The 16,102-nt window shown below is 42.8% G+C and overlaps 1 protein-coding gene across 1 annotated transcript in view; it reads right to left on the reverse strand.

Annotated features, from left to right (window-relative positions):
• Nucleotides 1–16,102, reverse strand: part of Egf (epidermal growth factor) — a 93,049-nt gene that overhangs the window by 55,786 nt on the left and 21,161 nt on the right. Inside the window, exons 4-6 of the mRNA XM_057793000.1 lie at nt 3,827–4,026; nt 1,424–1,605; nt 822–1,049 (exon numbers count right to left, since the gene is read on the reverse strand). Of these exons, the coding sequence (XP_057648983.1) occupies nt 822–1,049; nt 1,424–1,605; nt 3,827–4,026 (610 nt within the window). The remainder of the gene's footprint in view (nt 1–821; nt 1,050–1,423; nt 1,606–3,826; nt 4,027–16,102) is intronic.

Genomic DNA, 16,102 nt, shown 5'->3' on the forward strand with positions numbered 1-16,102 from the left:
CATTAGATTTTTAAGGCTGAATCCCCCCACTTGGAAACTTTTTGTTTGTTTGTTTGAATTTTAATCACCTTTCTTTTTTTTAATATTTATTTATTATGTATACAATATTTTGTCTGCATGTATGCCTGAAGGCCAGAAGAGGGCACCAGACCTCATTACAGATGGTTGTGAACCACCATGTGGTTGCTGGGAATTGAACTCAGGACCTTTGGAAGAGCAGGCAATGCTCTTAACCACTGAGCCATCTCTCCAACCCCCTTTCTTTTTTTACTTTGGTTTAGGTTTAAATTTTGGTTTACGTCATCATTCTTAGAACTAAGAGAATACAATCTCTAGCTTCAACTCCCTTTCCTGTCACACACAAGGGTGATGAAAATGGAGAAGAAACCAGGAGTAAGGAGGGAAGAGAGAGCTGGTCTTGATAGCTCCACACCAGGAGACGTTTTGCTTCTTCCAACACTGACTCCAGAGCAAGTTTCACGAGACACAATGCTTCCCAAATAAATGGCAAAATGACAGAGAAGGACACGTATGACCAACCCGTGGGAGCATATCATATGCTACACACACTGCTAATTATTATTGGCATATATTTACTTGATCTTCACAATAACACCAACAAACGGGTACTATTACCATATCCAGTGAAAGAAAACTGACCACCAGAGACATTAAGTAACTTGCCCAGAGTCACTCAGCAGTGACCTGTTAGTGACTCTGATCCAAACTAGTACACCTCTGTAGCTGATAAGAAGAAAATTAACTCATCGCACCAGCTTCCAATGGCAACTGTTTGGCTGCCTCTCAAAAGCAAAACCTACTGTGTTTGGTGTTTGATAAGATGGATGGAGCCACCATCATAATCACAGGAACGAATGTCAGCCTGTCTTCCTTCTCCGCTGTCCTGAGCCCAAAAGAGCCGCTTCTCAAGTCTGTCCAGAGTCAGAGCGGCAATCCTCTCTGGTGTTTCCAGCAGGGTTTTCACATCCACCCCACTGAGAGCTGCTCTGTGAAGGCTGCTGGGCACCTCTGAAGACCAAAATATCAACCTGGGGATGAACACAGCACACAGAGCCATAAGTAAGGAACAATCGCTAAAGTGGGGGCTCCCCGCCTCTGGTGCCTGCCCAGGGAGAGGCTGACCATTTTGAATGAGAATTCAAGAATGTGTATATATTTCCTGTTGTGATTTCAAGTGTGAAAGAAAACTAAGCTCTTACAGAACACCAAGCAGGGAGGGGTGTCTACAGAGTCCTAACCCAGCCACTTTTTTGGAGAAAATGGCACCTCTGTATTGTTCAGAAGTCCGTTTGCCTTTCCGGTATTATGATTTAGGAATCTTGTTGAGGTTTGAAGTTCATTTCAGTGCATTTCAATTTCCTAAAAAACAACGACAACAACAACAACAACAACAGATTCTCACCTCTCTATTGGATCCACTGCTACATTGGCTGGCTGTCTTAAGGAACTCAGAAGAACGTGGGAACTGTTGCCTTTCATATCTGTCACGGTGATGGTTCCTTCCCGCTGATCTGCCCAGAGAACCTCTTCATCTATCCAGTTTATGACCATGCCAGAAACACTCTTCTCTACACGGCACACTGTCTGCAAAACCAAATTTCAACATTATAAATATTATAACTCACAACGAAATTGCTCTGTTGTTGCACATGTGAAGTCTGTCATTTTAGTTTTGCCATTGAATGTGTTCCCCGCATCTTTTACATGATAAAATAACCACAGAGTTTTTATTTTGATTCAGCAATGGTACCCTTCTCTTTGTGAGTAGGCCATTTGTATTACAGCTTTGGGATAAAGAATTATCATATATACTACTGAAATTAAGCGATCAGCCACAATATATTAATAACTTCACAGATTCTTTTTTATGCTTACAGGCAGTTTATTCAATTGCACTTGGTAATGGGATCCTAACCTAAATTCGGCTTTAGGTCTTTCCAAGCTCTGGGTAAGCAGAGCTTACCATTAGAGTCATGGAGTAGATTCCCCACCCCGTTCAGAAACAGGATCTCCTGAACCCTTTACGTACTTGAGGATGACCTGGGACTCCAGACCCTCCTGCCTCCATTTCTTGAGAGCTGGGATTACAGGTCTGCCCCCCTGACCTAGTTTATGCTCGTCTGGGGCTCACACCCAGGGTTTTCTGTGAGGCCAGGCAGCTGAGCTGCAGCCACAGTCTCTAGAAGCAGCTTTGCTATGCAATCCAATTTTCTTCTGCCTCACCCTTCTTCCATAAGAGCCCTTTCATCTTGCAGATCTCAGTGGCACCAGAGAAGCAGGAGTCCTCTTTGGGCTGTCCCTCACATTTTCTTGGAAGAACCAAACAAAAGAGTCTGTATCTGTGAGTCCAGCCTGGGCCAGTCAAACTAGTTCTCTTGGGGCTTGGAAGGCTCCAAGTAGGAGGAAGCCTTGGCTTTTCAGCCCACGGGTTCAGGCGGTGTCATAACCCTTCCCTCGCAGTAGGTGCAGTGATGCAGGACATGGCCGAGCGTGAGGCTCGGTAGAGGCAGCACAGTCTCAAAGCCGTGCTGGATCTCAGAACCGGCCAGCCACGCCCTTCACCAACTGCTGCGAGCTCACGTTAGTTCTTCCATTTCAATTGTTTTCGCATTCAGCACGTGCTCCTCTTTTCAAATCGTTTTAAACACAGGAGCAGGGATAACGGCGAGTTCTTAGGCATCAGGTCAATCCTTTCCTAAGGATTTGACATAAATCCACAGCTGCTTATGCTTTTTTTCCCCAGTTTGATGACAGGGAGCCTCCAAATTCTCAGATTTCCCACGCTGTTCTAGCAGATGGCCGGAGAATACGAACAGCCAAACTTGTTAAAGTGAGGCTAGCCAGTATTAGAGATGTACTAAAATAGATTTGCCCCTAATTGAAGCTTTTAGGAATAATTGAAAGGACAGAGGTTTGTTTTGGAAGGAAAAAGAAAAACTCCCAACAATGAGTCCTTTGTGTTGGGAATAAACGCGTGAGGTTCCACTAATCACCTGCTCTCAGTAATCCATCCCCAGCGCGCATTCCTCCAGGGACTCACTGCCGGGTTCTACCAGTTGAAGAAAAAGATTAAGGGTCTTTTGTATGTACTTGAAATACAACACTTTTTTATCTGTCCTTGGCTTCATTTTTTTACCCCAGAGTACAAATACTTTGAGAATATAAAGGCATTTTTTTTCTTCCTAAATGTCAGGCAATTTTTTTCCCTACACGAGAAAAATGCACGCAGATAAAACAGATGATCTTGACCTCAGCACTATTGACGCGTGAAGTTAGACAGGGCTTCACTGTGGGGCTGTCCCACAGAGAGAGGACGTTGAGTGACAGCCGTGTCCTGGGCCCCCACCAGATGTCTGTAGCATCTTTACCCTCCTGGCTTACTCATGTGTGACAACCAAAAAGATTCTGGTCAGATATTCATAGAGGGACTGTCTGAGGTACAAAATCAACATGCAAATGATGTCTTCACAATGACTGACTGAACAAAATCAGATGTGTTCAAAGTTACATTTATTTCCTCATGTTCTTCTTCAGAGGCTTATATACATCAATTTGTAAGTTTGATCAATAGTTTAGAACCACAGGGGCAGATTAAATGCCTCTATTTAACACACACATTTGAACCATAATGAGACTTCATTTATCTTCCCATCCAAGTTCTGAGTACTGTTTAGCTCCTGAGATCAGGTGTACCTAAAGTGGTATAACCTTAGGTAAATTATCTATACATTAATCATTCAGTCTATTACATTTGCCAGCTTTTGTGTAAATTCCTGACATACTGTTTGTGATAATGGGACTTTACCTCTTGTCTTGACCCATTAAGAAAAACTCTTTGCAAAAGTTGTCTCTCTAAGTCCACCCAATAGAGTCTCTCCTCCTTGTAATGAAAATCCATGATCGCTGGGATGCCAGCATCCACCACCAATTGCTGGTGATTTGTTCCTTCTGGGTCAATCCGAGAGATACTGCTTCCATGTGAGAAAATTAGGAAGGGTGCAGAACCTAAGGGGAGAAAGAAGTCAACTTGCAGATTCTCAGTGATATTTAATCTGACCCATATAAAATACTTCCCATGACAATTCATATATGTAGTTAATTCTACATATATTATATATACTATATTATGTCATATATTAACTACATATACTATGTGTGCTGTTAATTCTGCACATAACTTAAATTTATAGTCTTGTATTTTAAATAAAATCTATTCTATACAGAATAAGGGGTCCTTGTAGATTTCTACAAACCATCTTCTTTATAAAGGGATTATAAGAAATGTTCATTGCCAAATTATGAAAAAACAAATTATTTAAAGAGAAATACATGTTCTACTAATGTACACTTAGTATACACAAAAAAGAAGCAAGGTAAGGTTTTCTATCATAGAAAGGAAGTCTGTATGAATGTTGAGTTTAGTTGTGTAAACTGGGAATAAAATTATTGTATTAGTTACTTTGTATTATTGTCACCAACATGCCTGATAGGTTTGCTCTGGGTCACAGTTTCAGAGCACTGGGAACTATTGAGGTGGGAGGAGAGGCTAGGGCATCTCAGTTCACAGTAGCAAGCGTGTGTGGAGGAGGATGTTCACATCATAGTGACCAGAAGATGGAGACCATGACAGGAACAAGGGACTGTCTCTAACTCTGGCTACCTACTTCAGCCCGCCAGGCCATGCTTTCTAAAGGTTCCACAGCCCCCCAAATACTACAGACCTTGAGGACCAACCGCTCAAAGCATGAACTTACAGGGAACATTTCAGACTCAAACCGTAACAATTCTAAACACTGTTGTGGAAATAGATGCTCTTTCTTCCTGCCTCCCCCTGTGGCCAGAGCCCTCAAGTAATGAATGAGTTAGAATATGGTGGAGAGCAGAGGGACCTCTTAAGAGGAAGCAGAGAAGTTGGAATGCTAGCTTCCACCTGTCAGGAAACATTGCGAGGGTGAGGAAGAATTAGAGCAACGTGAGTTTTCTGGAGAAGTGAGGGAAGATTCCTGAGGTGATTGGCTTCTTGTTGCCAGAAGACTCCATGAGGAGAAACAGCAAGCAGGCAGGCTTAGGGGTGGGTATCCAGACAGGGTCAATAGAAGAAAGAGGAGGACCCCGGGGTCCCTATAAAACACCCAAGTCAACGTCTGTTAAATGGCGCTCCAGCCTTGGACATCTCCTCTCCCGAGTGTCTAAAGCTGTTGTATGCCCTTTCTCAGGGTCTTCTGTCTTTCCCTGTCATTCAATTCTTTGTTCAGCCGGGCAGTGGTGGCGCATGTCTTTAATCCCAGCACTTGGGAGGCAGAGGCAGGCGGATCTCTGTGAGTTCGAGACCAGCCTGGTCTACAAGAGCTAGTTCCAGGACAGGCTCCAAAACCACAGAGAAACCCTGTCTCGAAAAACAAAAAAAAAAAAAAAAAAAAAAAAATCAATTCTTTGTTCATTCCCTAGACAAATGCTGATATCCCTGTTACAGACAGCCTACAGTAGTCATAAAATACAGAATGGCAAGTTAAATTTGAATTACATATACAGATGGAAATTCTCTAATCTAAAATTCTAACATTCCGATGCCCCCCAAATCACAAACTCTGATGGTCATCAGCATGACATCACAAGTGGAAAACTTGATACCTGATCACACAGGAAGACTAAGAATTTTATATAATGTCACCCTCAGGCTTCATGTATAAGTGAGGTCTGCCTGGAGACTTGGATGCTGCTCCCAACAGATCTCAGTATGTATGTGCAAATATTCCAAAAATCCAAAAGAATCTAAAACATTTCTGGCCCCAAGACACCTTTGAATGTAAGACCAATCTAATGCTACATCTACTCTCAAAAGTTAGTCTCTATTTATCCGGGATGAATTTCAGTGGAAACACTGAGCTTCTATTCACTTGATCTTTGCGGTAGACTTCCCTGGTCCCAGCAGTACCTTGCTCTGTGCCTTAACCACTGTGCCTGGAGTCCTTCCCTATTTAGATCAAGGCCACCTGGCACCTTGCCTTGCCAGCTCTCAACATCTGCATGGAAACCACAGTGTGAATTACTGGATGGGTTTGTCTTCTATGTTACGAAATGAATCAAATGGCGGTCTCATTTCCTGGACTGAGGTTGGTTCCTAGTCTCTCCTGACCAGAAGGGAACTGGCTGCTATCACCCTGCATTTAGAAAATGATGAAACTCTTGAGGCAAGGGGACAATCAGAGGACAAGTCTAACATTCTTGCAACCTTTATTGCTGTCCTTGTTCTATTCTGTTAAGCCTTTATATTGTAGTGGAATTTATTAAATGACTTCATCGCCCTAAGAGTTAAAAGCATGATGGGTTAGCAGGCTCTAACTCTAGGGTCTGGGTTTGAAACTAGAAAGCGTTATCTTCATTTCAGTGGCTACAACACAAGAGAGATGCAGGAGGAACGAGGGAATATCAGGTCAGGAGAATTTGAATTGGTGTCTCTACAGATGTCTAAGAGAAGGAACTCAAAGCTGTTTCTGATATCTTTATGTCAATACTAGCCCTCTGCACAGAGGGGAATGGTCCATGCTTGGTTACCACTGAAACCATAAAAGCCCCGAGACACCATCAAAGACATGGAAAGGGCGCAGACTGAGAGACAAGCGGCTTTGTGTAATGATGAGTTTGTTGTCATCTTCTTTGGGTTAAAATATACAACAAAGGTAAGTGAAGCGTACTCCTGGCTGAGTTCTGCAAGCCCATTTCTTGAGACAGTGAGTTCAGCCTCCTCTAGCTTATCCAGTGCGTTAGACTCTCAGTGGACAATTCGTTATTAGGGGGCAGTGACAGTATAAAGGGGGACAGTAGGGCTGCACCATTGTGTTATGGAGCCCTGGCCTCTTCCCCTGTTGCCATTTTTGCTTCCTGCCAGCTACGAGGAGGAGAACAGCTCCTGCCCTATGTTCCCGCTATCATGATGCTCTGCCTCACAGTGGATCCTAAAGCACACAGTGAGTAAGTAAACTCTGAGCCTCTGACCCAAATAAGTCTTTCTCCTGAGCAGGCACTCTGGACGTAGCCGCACAAAAGCCTCAGTAACACCCATCTTCTCACACTTGCTGGCAAGGCTCTCTGAACATCTCACGGAATTACTCCTCCTATGGGATTCTTAGAGAAAGGAGAATGAAACCGTACAAGAGAAAACACTTGGTTAATGATCCCAGTTTACATGTCAGGAACTTTCTGTCATACATTTGCACAGCCCACGCTTTACTACGTAGATTTGTGACACTATTTCAATGGGAAACCAAGAACTAGAATGTTGGCACAACTCGTCTCATAGAGGAAAGGCAGCCTGAGCTTAGAGCTGCCAACCTGTGGACCACAATGGGACACAGGCCTGCAGATCTATTGCCAAGGGTCTTCTCAGGGACACATAGCATGCCTTTTCTAGAAATATCAATTTATCAAATACGTCAGACTAATTTTTAATGCATTGATCTATTGATGTGATCAGTAAAAGGTTGCATTTATTTGTGTTGCTCCATAAATAGTTTGCAGTTTGGAAGGGGGGCATTCTCACCAATATTCCTCGTCCCAGATGATGGTCTGATTCTTTGCACATAACAGGCATTCAAAACAGTCTTTGAGCAAATTAATTGATTAATGAGGAAATAGGGACTGGAGAAACAGCTCGGTGGTAGAGCACCAACTGCTCTCCTGGAGGAGACTGAGTGTTCATTTCCTGGCCACCCAGACTTGAATCATCACACAGAAATTATATGAATTATAGCACTGTTTGGTCGATGGCTCAGTTGTATCTTTTAGCTAGCTCTTACATCTTGAATTAGCTCATTTCTATTAATCTGTGTATCGCCATGTGGTTGTGGCTTACTGGTAAGGTTCTGGTGTCTTTCTCCTTCGGCAGCTACATGGCATCTCCTTGACTCTGCCTACTCTATTTCTATATCGCTGTTCAGATTTTCCTCCTGGCTTTACTCTGCTAAGCCAATACAAGCAACACATACACAGAAGGACATACCATGTCACTGGGTTCTATCCCAAGCACCTACATGGCAGTTCACGACTGTCTGTAACTACAGTCCTGGGGATTCAGTGCCCTCTTCTGGCCTCTGTGGACATTGTATACATGTGTTGCACAGATATACATGCACACAACACATAAAATAAAATAATTTTTTTAAAAATCAAGAAATAATTGTATTTTATTTATTTTCTGGAATTTTCCCAGTAGACAAAGAGACTAAATTCGTACAAGTATGGTTCAACATAGGGCTGTTATTTTAATGACTTGATTACCAGCACCAGAATTAGGGGCTTATAACTGCCTGCAATGCCACCTCCAGAGGACTCTGTCTCTGGAGTACCTGCACTCACGTGTGCAGGTCTCTCTCTCTCTGTCTCTGTCTCTCTCTCTCTGTCTAACACACACACACACACACACACACAATTTTAAAGCTTAAAGAAAAAGTCTTAATGTAGCCAGGCAGTGGTGGCACATGCCTTTGATCCCAGCACTCAGGAGGCAGAGGCAGGAGGATCTCTGTGAGTTTGAGGTCAGCCTGGTCTACAGAGCGAGTTCCAGAATAGCTAGGGCTGTTACACAGAGAAACCACATCTCAAAAAACAAACCAAATCAAGCCAAAATTTTAATACGACGTAAAGCAATGCTGCTCAGATGTTTATTCCTGCTTCCTTACTCCTGTCCTACAAACCCACCCTCCTACCACCACCCAGTGGGAGTCCTCATTTTATTCAGGTGAATGGGGACTGACTGCATAATTTTCCTTTTTTGACATGGCATTGATCATCTTTTCATGGGTAACAGACCACCCTTGCTTCTTTTCTGTTAAGTGTCTAAATCTTTTGCCTGTTCTTAAATTGTTATTATTGAAGTTTTTTTAAAAAATACATTTTGATCTCATTTGTCAAGCTGCAGCCGAAGGAAAAGGGGATAAATAAGAATGAGTAATAACAAAGCAGACTGCCCACAAACCCGGTAAAGCACCCAGGAAACAAATGGCTATAAAAGAAACTCGTAAAAGTGCGCCCTCTACTGGAGGGGTGGAGAAAATCCATTCTCACAGGCCTGGGACTGAGGCACCAGAAACCAGACGCTATCAAGCCACTGGACTTCCAGCGTCTGGTATGAGAAATTGCTCAGGACTTCAAAAATAGACTTGTGCTTCCGGAGGGTAGCTATTGGTAGTTTACAAGAGGCAAGTGAGGTCTGTCTTTTTGACAGGAAGATACCAACCTGTGCGCTATCCATGCCAAACGTGTAGCAATTATGCTAAAAGATTTCCAGAGCACATGCTTTAAGACTCCACTAGTGGGGCTGGAGAGATGGCTCAGAGGTTAAAAGCACTGGTTGCTCTTCCAGAGGTTCTGAGTTCAATTCCCAGCAACCACATGGTGGCTCACAACCACCTGTAATGAGATCTGGTGCCCTCTTCTGGCCTGCAGGCATACATGCAGACAGAACATTGTATACATAATAAATAAATAAATCTTAAAAAAAAGACTCCACTAGTAAGGGGAATATTCCATTCTCAAAATAATAATAATAATAAGGCAGAAATCTTTAATAAATAAATAAAAAGAAAAAATAATAATTCCATTCTCAAAATAATAATAATAATAATTCCATTCTCAAAATAATAATAATAATAATTTTTCCTCTTCTTCCTGTTTTCAGTGTTTTCTGTTTTCAGTGATTCTGAATGCTACGTATTTTCTCCATGGAGTCATAGGTACCTAAGTATATGACTGTGATTGGAAAAATAGGTGACAGAAATCACGTATTGGAAGTTTTTCCATTTTTGTTCATGTGTGAACTCTTAATATAAACGCAAGATGTAAAACATTAATGCAAGCAAAATGTTTCCGTGAACACATTTCAACAGTCCGACTTTATAACAATTATAAACAAACATGTTAAAATTTTCTGGACATTTGGATTTTTAAAAAAGACGTAGATTTCTTCTTGATGGCAACTATATGGTGTTTTGTAGAAGTTTTATCACATAGTAGATTGCATCCAATCACTATGCTTTTCTATCTGAGTTGTCCTACATGCACGTACAGTTTTAGTGTTGGCTGTCTTCGGTGCTGTTCCTGTACGTTTACTATCAGAATACACTGAGCTATATAAAAATACATTTGTGATGTCTTCTGAGAGAGGCGACTGCAGGCGTCTTCTCCAGCAGGACTTCGTTTCCATGGTTTCGTCAGCACCTTCTGCGGAGCAACTCTTAAATTCTGATAAAGTACAATTCACCAATTTTTCTTCGATAAATTCTGTCCTTAGTATCATTTCCCAGAAGTCTTTACTTAACCCTGGGACCAAGGTGTCTCCTTCTAAAGGTCTCGTAGCTTTGCTTCTTAAATTTAGATCTCTAACGCATTTTCAGTCCACTTTTGTGTAGACCACACACTTAGGATCCAGGTTCAACATGTTGTTTACAGATACTCAAGCAGGGGGACATCTAGATGTCTAAATGGCGCTGCACAATTTAGTAAAAAGATTCATTTTCCGTAAACTTGCTTTTGTGCCTTGGTGAAAGATCAAATGACTCTGTGAACCCATATCTGGGTTTTACTGTCTGTTCCATTAAGTCACGTGCCTGTCTCTTGGCCAGTTCCACAATCAAGATAACTAGAAAAAAACTCTTTCAAAAATGCAGTTTTGAGAAACAGTGGACTCTATTGTAATGTTCTGTGCCATAAGGAAAATTTCATTTTAAGTGAACAGTTTTTTTAAAAAAAAAACCTCTCTGCTTTTCAATATAAATTATGCTCAACTTAATTTAAAGACCATGATAACTATACTCAAATGGATTCATCAACATAAAGAATTAGAAAAGTTTTTCCAGGTCTAGAAAGGTAACTCAGTGGGTAAAGTTCTTGCCGGCAAGCAGGAAGATCAAAGTTCAAGTCCCCAGACCCCACACAGTCAGATGCAGCAGTACACTTTTGGCTTTCCAGTCCTGCTATAGGAAAATGAGAAATAGCCTGGCATATGTGGCCATGAACTTTAAAGAGACCATGTCTGAAACAAGGTGGAAGGTGACACCCAACATCCTAGGACATCCTGTGACATGAGTTCCGTGTCACATGTGTGCCCGTCCCCAGAGAAACACACACATGCATATAATTCCCTCACACACACACATACATATATAAAGACAGTTTCCGGATGCTTTAACCCCACACATTCTACCCTCTGAGCCATCATCTCCCAAGCCCCAAGAAACTTTCTAAAAACGATTTATTTATTTATGTATTTTATGTATTTAAGTACTCTATTTGCAAGTATGCCTGCATGACAGGAGAGGGCATCAGATCCCATTATAAGATGGTTGTGAACCACCATGTGATTGTCGGGAACTGAACTCAGGTCCTCTGGAGGAACAGCCAGTGTTCATAACCACTGGGCCATCTCTCCAACCCCCAAGAAACTCTTCTTAATCTAATTAGAATTAGTAATACTTTTTGGCAAGGAAAACCAATAAAATCATTACATGGGTGGACTTCTAACAGTACGTTTTGGGAAGTATCAATGTGGGTTATGACTTTGTAGGACATGAGCCTGGGGTCCTGAACTATGATATTAGAGGACCCTCATGAGCTGCTGCTGGCTCTGTGTGGACTTCAGCCTCTGCCTGCAGTGGGAGAGGTCAGCTGCGTGACCTTTCAAGGCCTTGTGACCTTAACATTCATCACCTCGATTTCTAGCTACCTGCAATGTCTGCCCTGTAGAAACCAGTGGCTTCCGTGCTTGGGGCAGTTTTGGAAAGAAGCTCAAGCTTGTGCTCAATTTCTGGATAAATGTCATCGCTCTCAACCGCTACACTGCATGAAACATGTCCTTCCATTTGCTTCTTTAGTCTTCAAATAGCGAAATGAAACGTGACTTCATTAAGATCTCTGTTAACAGCATTAGGAGGCTGAGGCAGGGGGATCTCTGAGTTTGAGATCTATGGAGCGAGTTCCAGGACAGCTAGGGCTACACAGAGAAACTCTAATCTAGTGAAAAAAAGGAGAAGGAAAAAAATAAAGAAAGGAAGGAAGCGAGGGAGGGAGGGAAGCAGGGAGGGAGGGAGGGAGGGAGGGAGGGAGGGAGGAAGGAAGGAAGGAAGGAAGGAAGGAAGGAAGGAAGGAAGGAAGGAAGGAAGGAAGGACGACAACAACGAAAGAAAAACAATCTCTGTTAAAGAAAACATTTTAAAATAACCTAAAATAAATAGCTTCTACCAGTGACATTTAATGTTCACTATCCCAAAGAAGATCTAGAAATTAATCAATTTCTTAAAATCTTTTAAATTTTTTGATATAAAATTTGGTGTGGATCTTCTTTATAACTAACACAATTGCTTTTCTTTTTGTTACTTTTAAATAATGTTCCTCAAATTTATAAAAAAATATAAATACTTGCCAATATCTAGATACTTGTCACGAGTGTCCTTAGACCAAAAGATTTGTCTGCTTTTTGAGACAGGGTCTTAACTATGTAGACCAAATTGGTCTTGAACTCATAGAGATACACCTGCCTCTGCCTCTGGAGGGCTGAGATTAAAGCCGTGTGCAACCATGCTTGGCACAGACCGAAAGATCTCTAAAATAGGAGAAGAAAAATATTCAATTCCTCAACTCTAATCTTATTGTTCTCTGTCCCAGTTTGGCTACTGAGTTCTGGGCCGCAACTGTACACAAAGCTCTGAAAACATACAGAAAAATACTTTAAGTAAGCATTTTACCTGAAATGTCGACAGCTAATGTGATCACAGTAAGAACAGGTATTTAAACCCTGTCTCGAAAAATCAAAAAAAAAAAAAAAAAAAAGAAATAGGTATTTATAAAAACACTTTGCTATTAAGGATGTTAAAAATGACAACATCCTAGATTCGGGTCTTCCCAGGGAACTGACTGCTGCTTCTACTGTGTGTCTTATTAGAATAACACAGCACGAAACATTAGAAGCATCTTCGTGCTGTGTTATTAATGTGTGAAGGAGATGAAACACTCCGTCTCAACTGATGTACCACATGGAACATCAATGTAGCTGCCGAGCTGCTCTTCTAATTTTCTGTATCCTAGCAACCGTCTACCCGGAGGAAGAGCTATCTTCGGAATGAAGGCACCAACCCACAGAGCCTACGCAGAGAAGGGAGACAGACGGCTGTGGAGAGTATAGGAATCGGCGCTTTTCCGTGAAAGGCCTGCTCTAGTCTACCATTGAGGCTTTGCAAGTAAATCATTGGTTATCATGAATCTCTGCCGCAGGAGAAAGCTGGGTCCGAAATTCCCGCACATTCACACAATTCCAGGACACGAGGCATCCTAGGAAATATTTGGGAAACCCAAACCCTGACTGGCATCGCGTGCTTGGCCTGCTTGCTTAGGAGAATCAGAAAGTCAAGGTCAGAAGTGAAAATAGACCTGCAAATCCAAAGTCCAAGCTGGGAAGGGTCAAGAGGGGATGCGAATGGTCTGTGTGGGGCTGTGAGAAAGCAATTGCTCCCCTGTTCCACTGGTTCCCCCAGACGGGCTTCTCTCCACCCACCGGTCTCACTCACTAATTCCTGCAGATGCTTATGAAATAACCATTCTGATGCTGAATATTAATTACATACTTTTTGACCTATTAGCTCAGACTTCTTATTAACTAACTCTTGCATCTTGAATTAATCATTTCTATTATCTTATACTTTACCATGAGGCTTGGGGTTTGCTACCTCTTACTTCCTTCTTGGGTGGCTACCTGACATCTGCCTGATTTCACCTTCTTTCCTCCTCTATCTCTGCATAGATTTCCCGCCTTGCTATATTCTGCCCTGCAATAGGCCAAAGCGTCTTTATTAACCAATGGTAATAAAGCATTCACAGCATACAAAGGGGAATCCCACATCATTCCCTAACTCCCACGCCTGAGAGGAAGCTCTGAAAGACAACATTAAGGAGCAAACCTACGAAAGGAAACAGGTTTGCGTGCACCATCCCATAATTGCCCTGGGAAGCTAGTAGCACAGACATATAAGAGAATGCATTTTCAGAGAGCCCGAGGCATGCCACGAAATGGAAAGTTCCCTTTTGTTTCCTTTTTTTAAAAAATTTCCTTCTTCCACACCTGGCAAAAATGGCTCTCGTCTGCATCGGCCTGACTCGGAGTAATCTCTTTATCCCAATGCGGTGAGTAGTAGAAGACAGGGACTTGGCAGTGTGAAAAGCTACCTCAGTTCCAGATATCATCTGCCAAAGAAATCTGTGTTCTTAGTGCACCTAAGCGCCGGTAATACTTCTGTCACGTGAGTAGTATGCACGTTCAGGATAGCAGTGTGAGTCTGTGGGCCGGGGCCAGCTGGGGTAGGGATGTGGGTGTGGGGAACGGACCACAAAGAAGGCTCATCCCAAGGAACGTCACCAAAGTTACCATAAGTGCTGTTCCTGTTGTTTCCACTCCCGTTTCTAGTGGCAGAAAATGCAGCATTAAACAAGCCTACCATTGCATTCTCTAGCTTTAGAATTGTTCAGGGTGGAAGCAATAACTAAAGCTAAAGCAAGCAAGCACTAGGCTGCTTCACAGACTGGGAAGTTTCTTGTAATCCTTTGCGCTCCCTGGAAGAATGCGCAGTGTGGGTGCCTCGGAGACAGTGCCAGCACTGAACGCGCCTATGTTAACACAGTGCTGACAACAATCCCAGGAAGAGGGAACATCCAGTTTTCTTTTACCGTGAAGAAAACGAGACACACCTTTCACACGTGGCAGGCCTGACGTCTAAGCAAGGTGGCTTGTCTGTCTCCAGAGTGTATAAAGACAGACGGAGCATGCGCAAACAGCCTGCTGCAGATTCTCTGTGATTAGACGCCAGAAGAAATGTTTCTGCAGCTGGCGGGGAACAGACAAAATCTGGACCTGAAAACTGCTCTGCTTTGCACTTGACTGGGAAATCAACCAAACTTCAGCCCACTCTGAAATCAGTGACGTCACTGTCTACCGCTCACAGCAGACTACGGCCCAGTGAACTGCCTCTAAGTCAGTTCTCTGAGGCCGAGCTTCTTCCGTGACCGCCATTTACCAAGAACAAATAACACAGGTTTAGATGCCAGGTAGGAACAATTCCCTGTCCAGCTGACATTTGTCCTCCGGGGCAAAGAGATTTAAAAGTTCAGAAACCACTTGCTCACTGTTGTTTTTTGCTGCTGTCTTCATCCGCTTTTGCTTAAATAAAAGCCATAAAAACATTTGATTTCTATCCCAGTGAATGGAAAGAAAACCCAGTTCCATAGTACTATCTGTTGGCTTCACTGACTGGCATTCACGTGAGCAGTAGCCTCAAGACATTTTACCTGGATCCTGCTAGACCACAAAGCCTTCTTCTTGCTAGGTCAGGCTGCCCATGTAGGAGAACAGTCTCAATGCCAAAGGCAAGAAATGCAAGTAGAATTTAAGTGTGGGGGGAAATAGACGATGTCACCATTATCTATTTTCAGAGGGGAAGAAACGCTATCTCTGGAATGTACGGATGACGGGGTGTGACCTAGTTAGTTTTCAGCTAACCTAGGATTCAGGGTGAAGCAGAGAGTTTAAAACAGTGGCCTGCAAGCAATGGGGGACAAAGAAGCAGAGGACCACACTCTATGGCGTCAGTGTCAAGCCCCTGCAGTGTTCAAAATAGGCCAGAGCATGGAATGGCCTGACCACTTCGGTCACGGCATGGAACCCAAGAGGACATTCACTGGGTCAGCCATTGGGTGAGGGGTATTTCACCGGCTACCCCATGCCATCCCAACAATGAATGATCCTGAGAAACAGGCATCCGATCTTGTAAGATGACCTAACTATTAAAAAGGTGATGCAAACCTGATATCGAGTTTGTGTGCTTCTAAAATCTATTTCTCCTTGTGTGAAACAGTCTCCCTGAGTCATCATTTCTGTCCGGGCATCCTGTCAATTTGGTGCAAAGTATCTCAGAAAAGCACTCTTGAGCCACCGGCAGGAGTGGGCAGGAGAACAAGGCATAGGAGTCACACACTATTCCAGAGGATCTAGAGTCACGCCGAGAACCGCTTCTTCAATTTCTTCCTCGCTTTAAGTGCCTCT

Source organism: Chionomys nivalis, chromosome 18, assembly GCF_950005125.1.
Source record: "Chionomys nivalis chromosome 18, mChiNiv1.1, whole genome shotgun sequence".
NCBI classification, from domain to species: Eukaryota; Metazoa; Chordata; class Mammalia; order Rodentia; family Cricetidae; genus Chionomys; species Chionomys nivalis.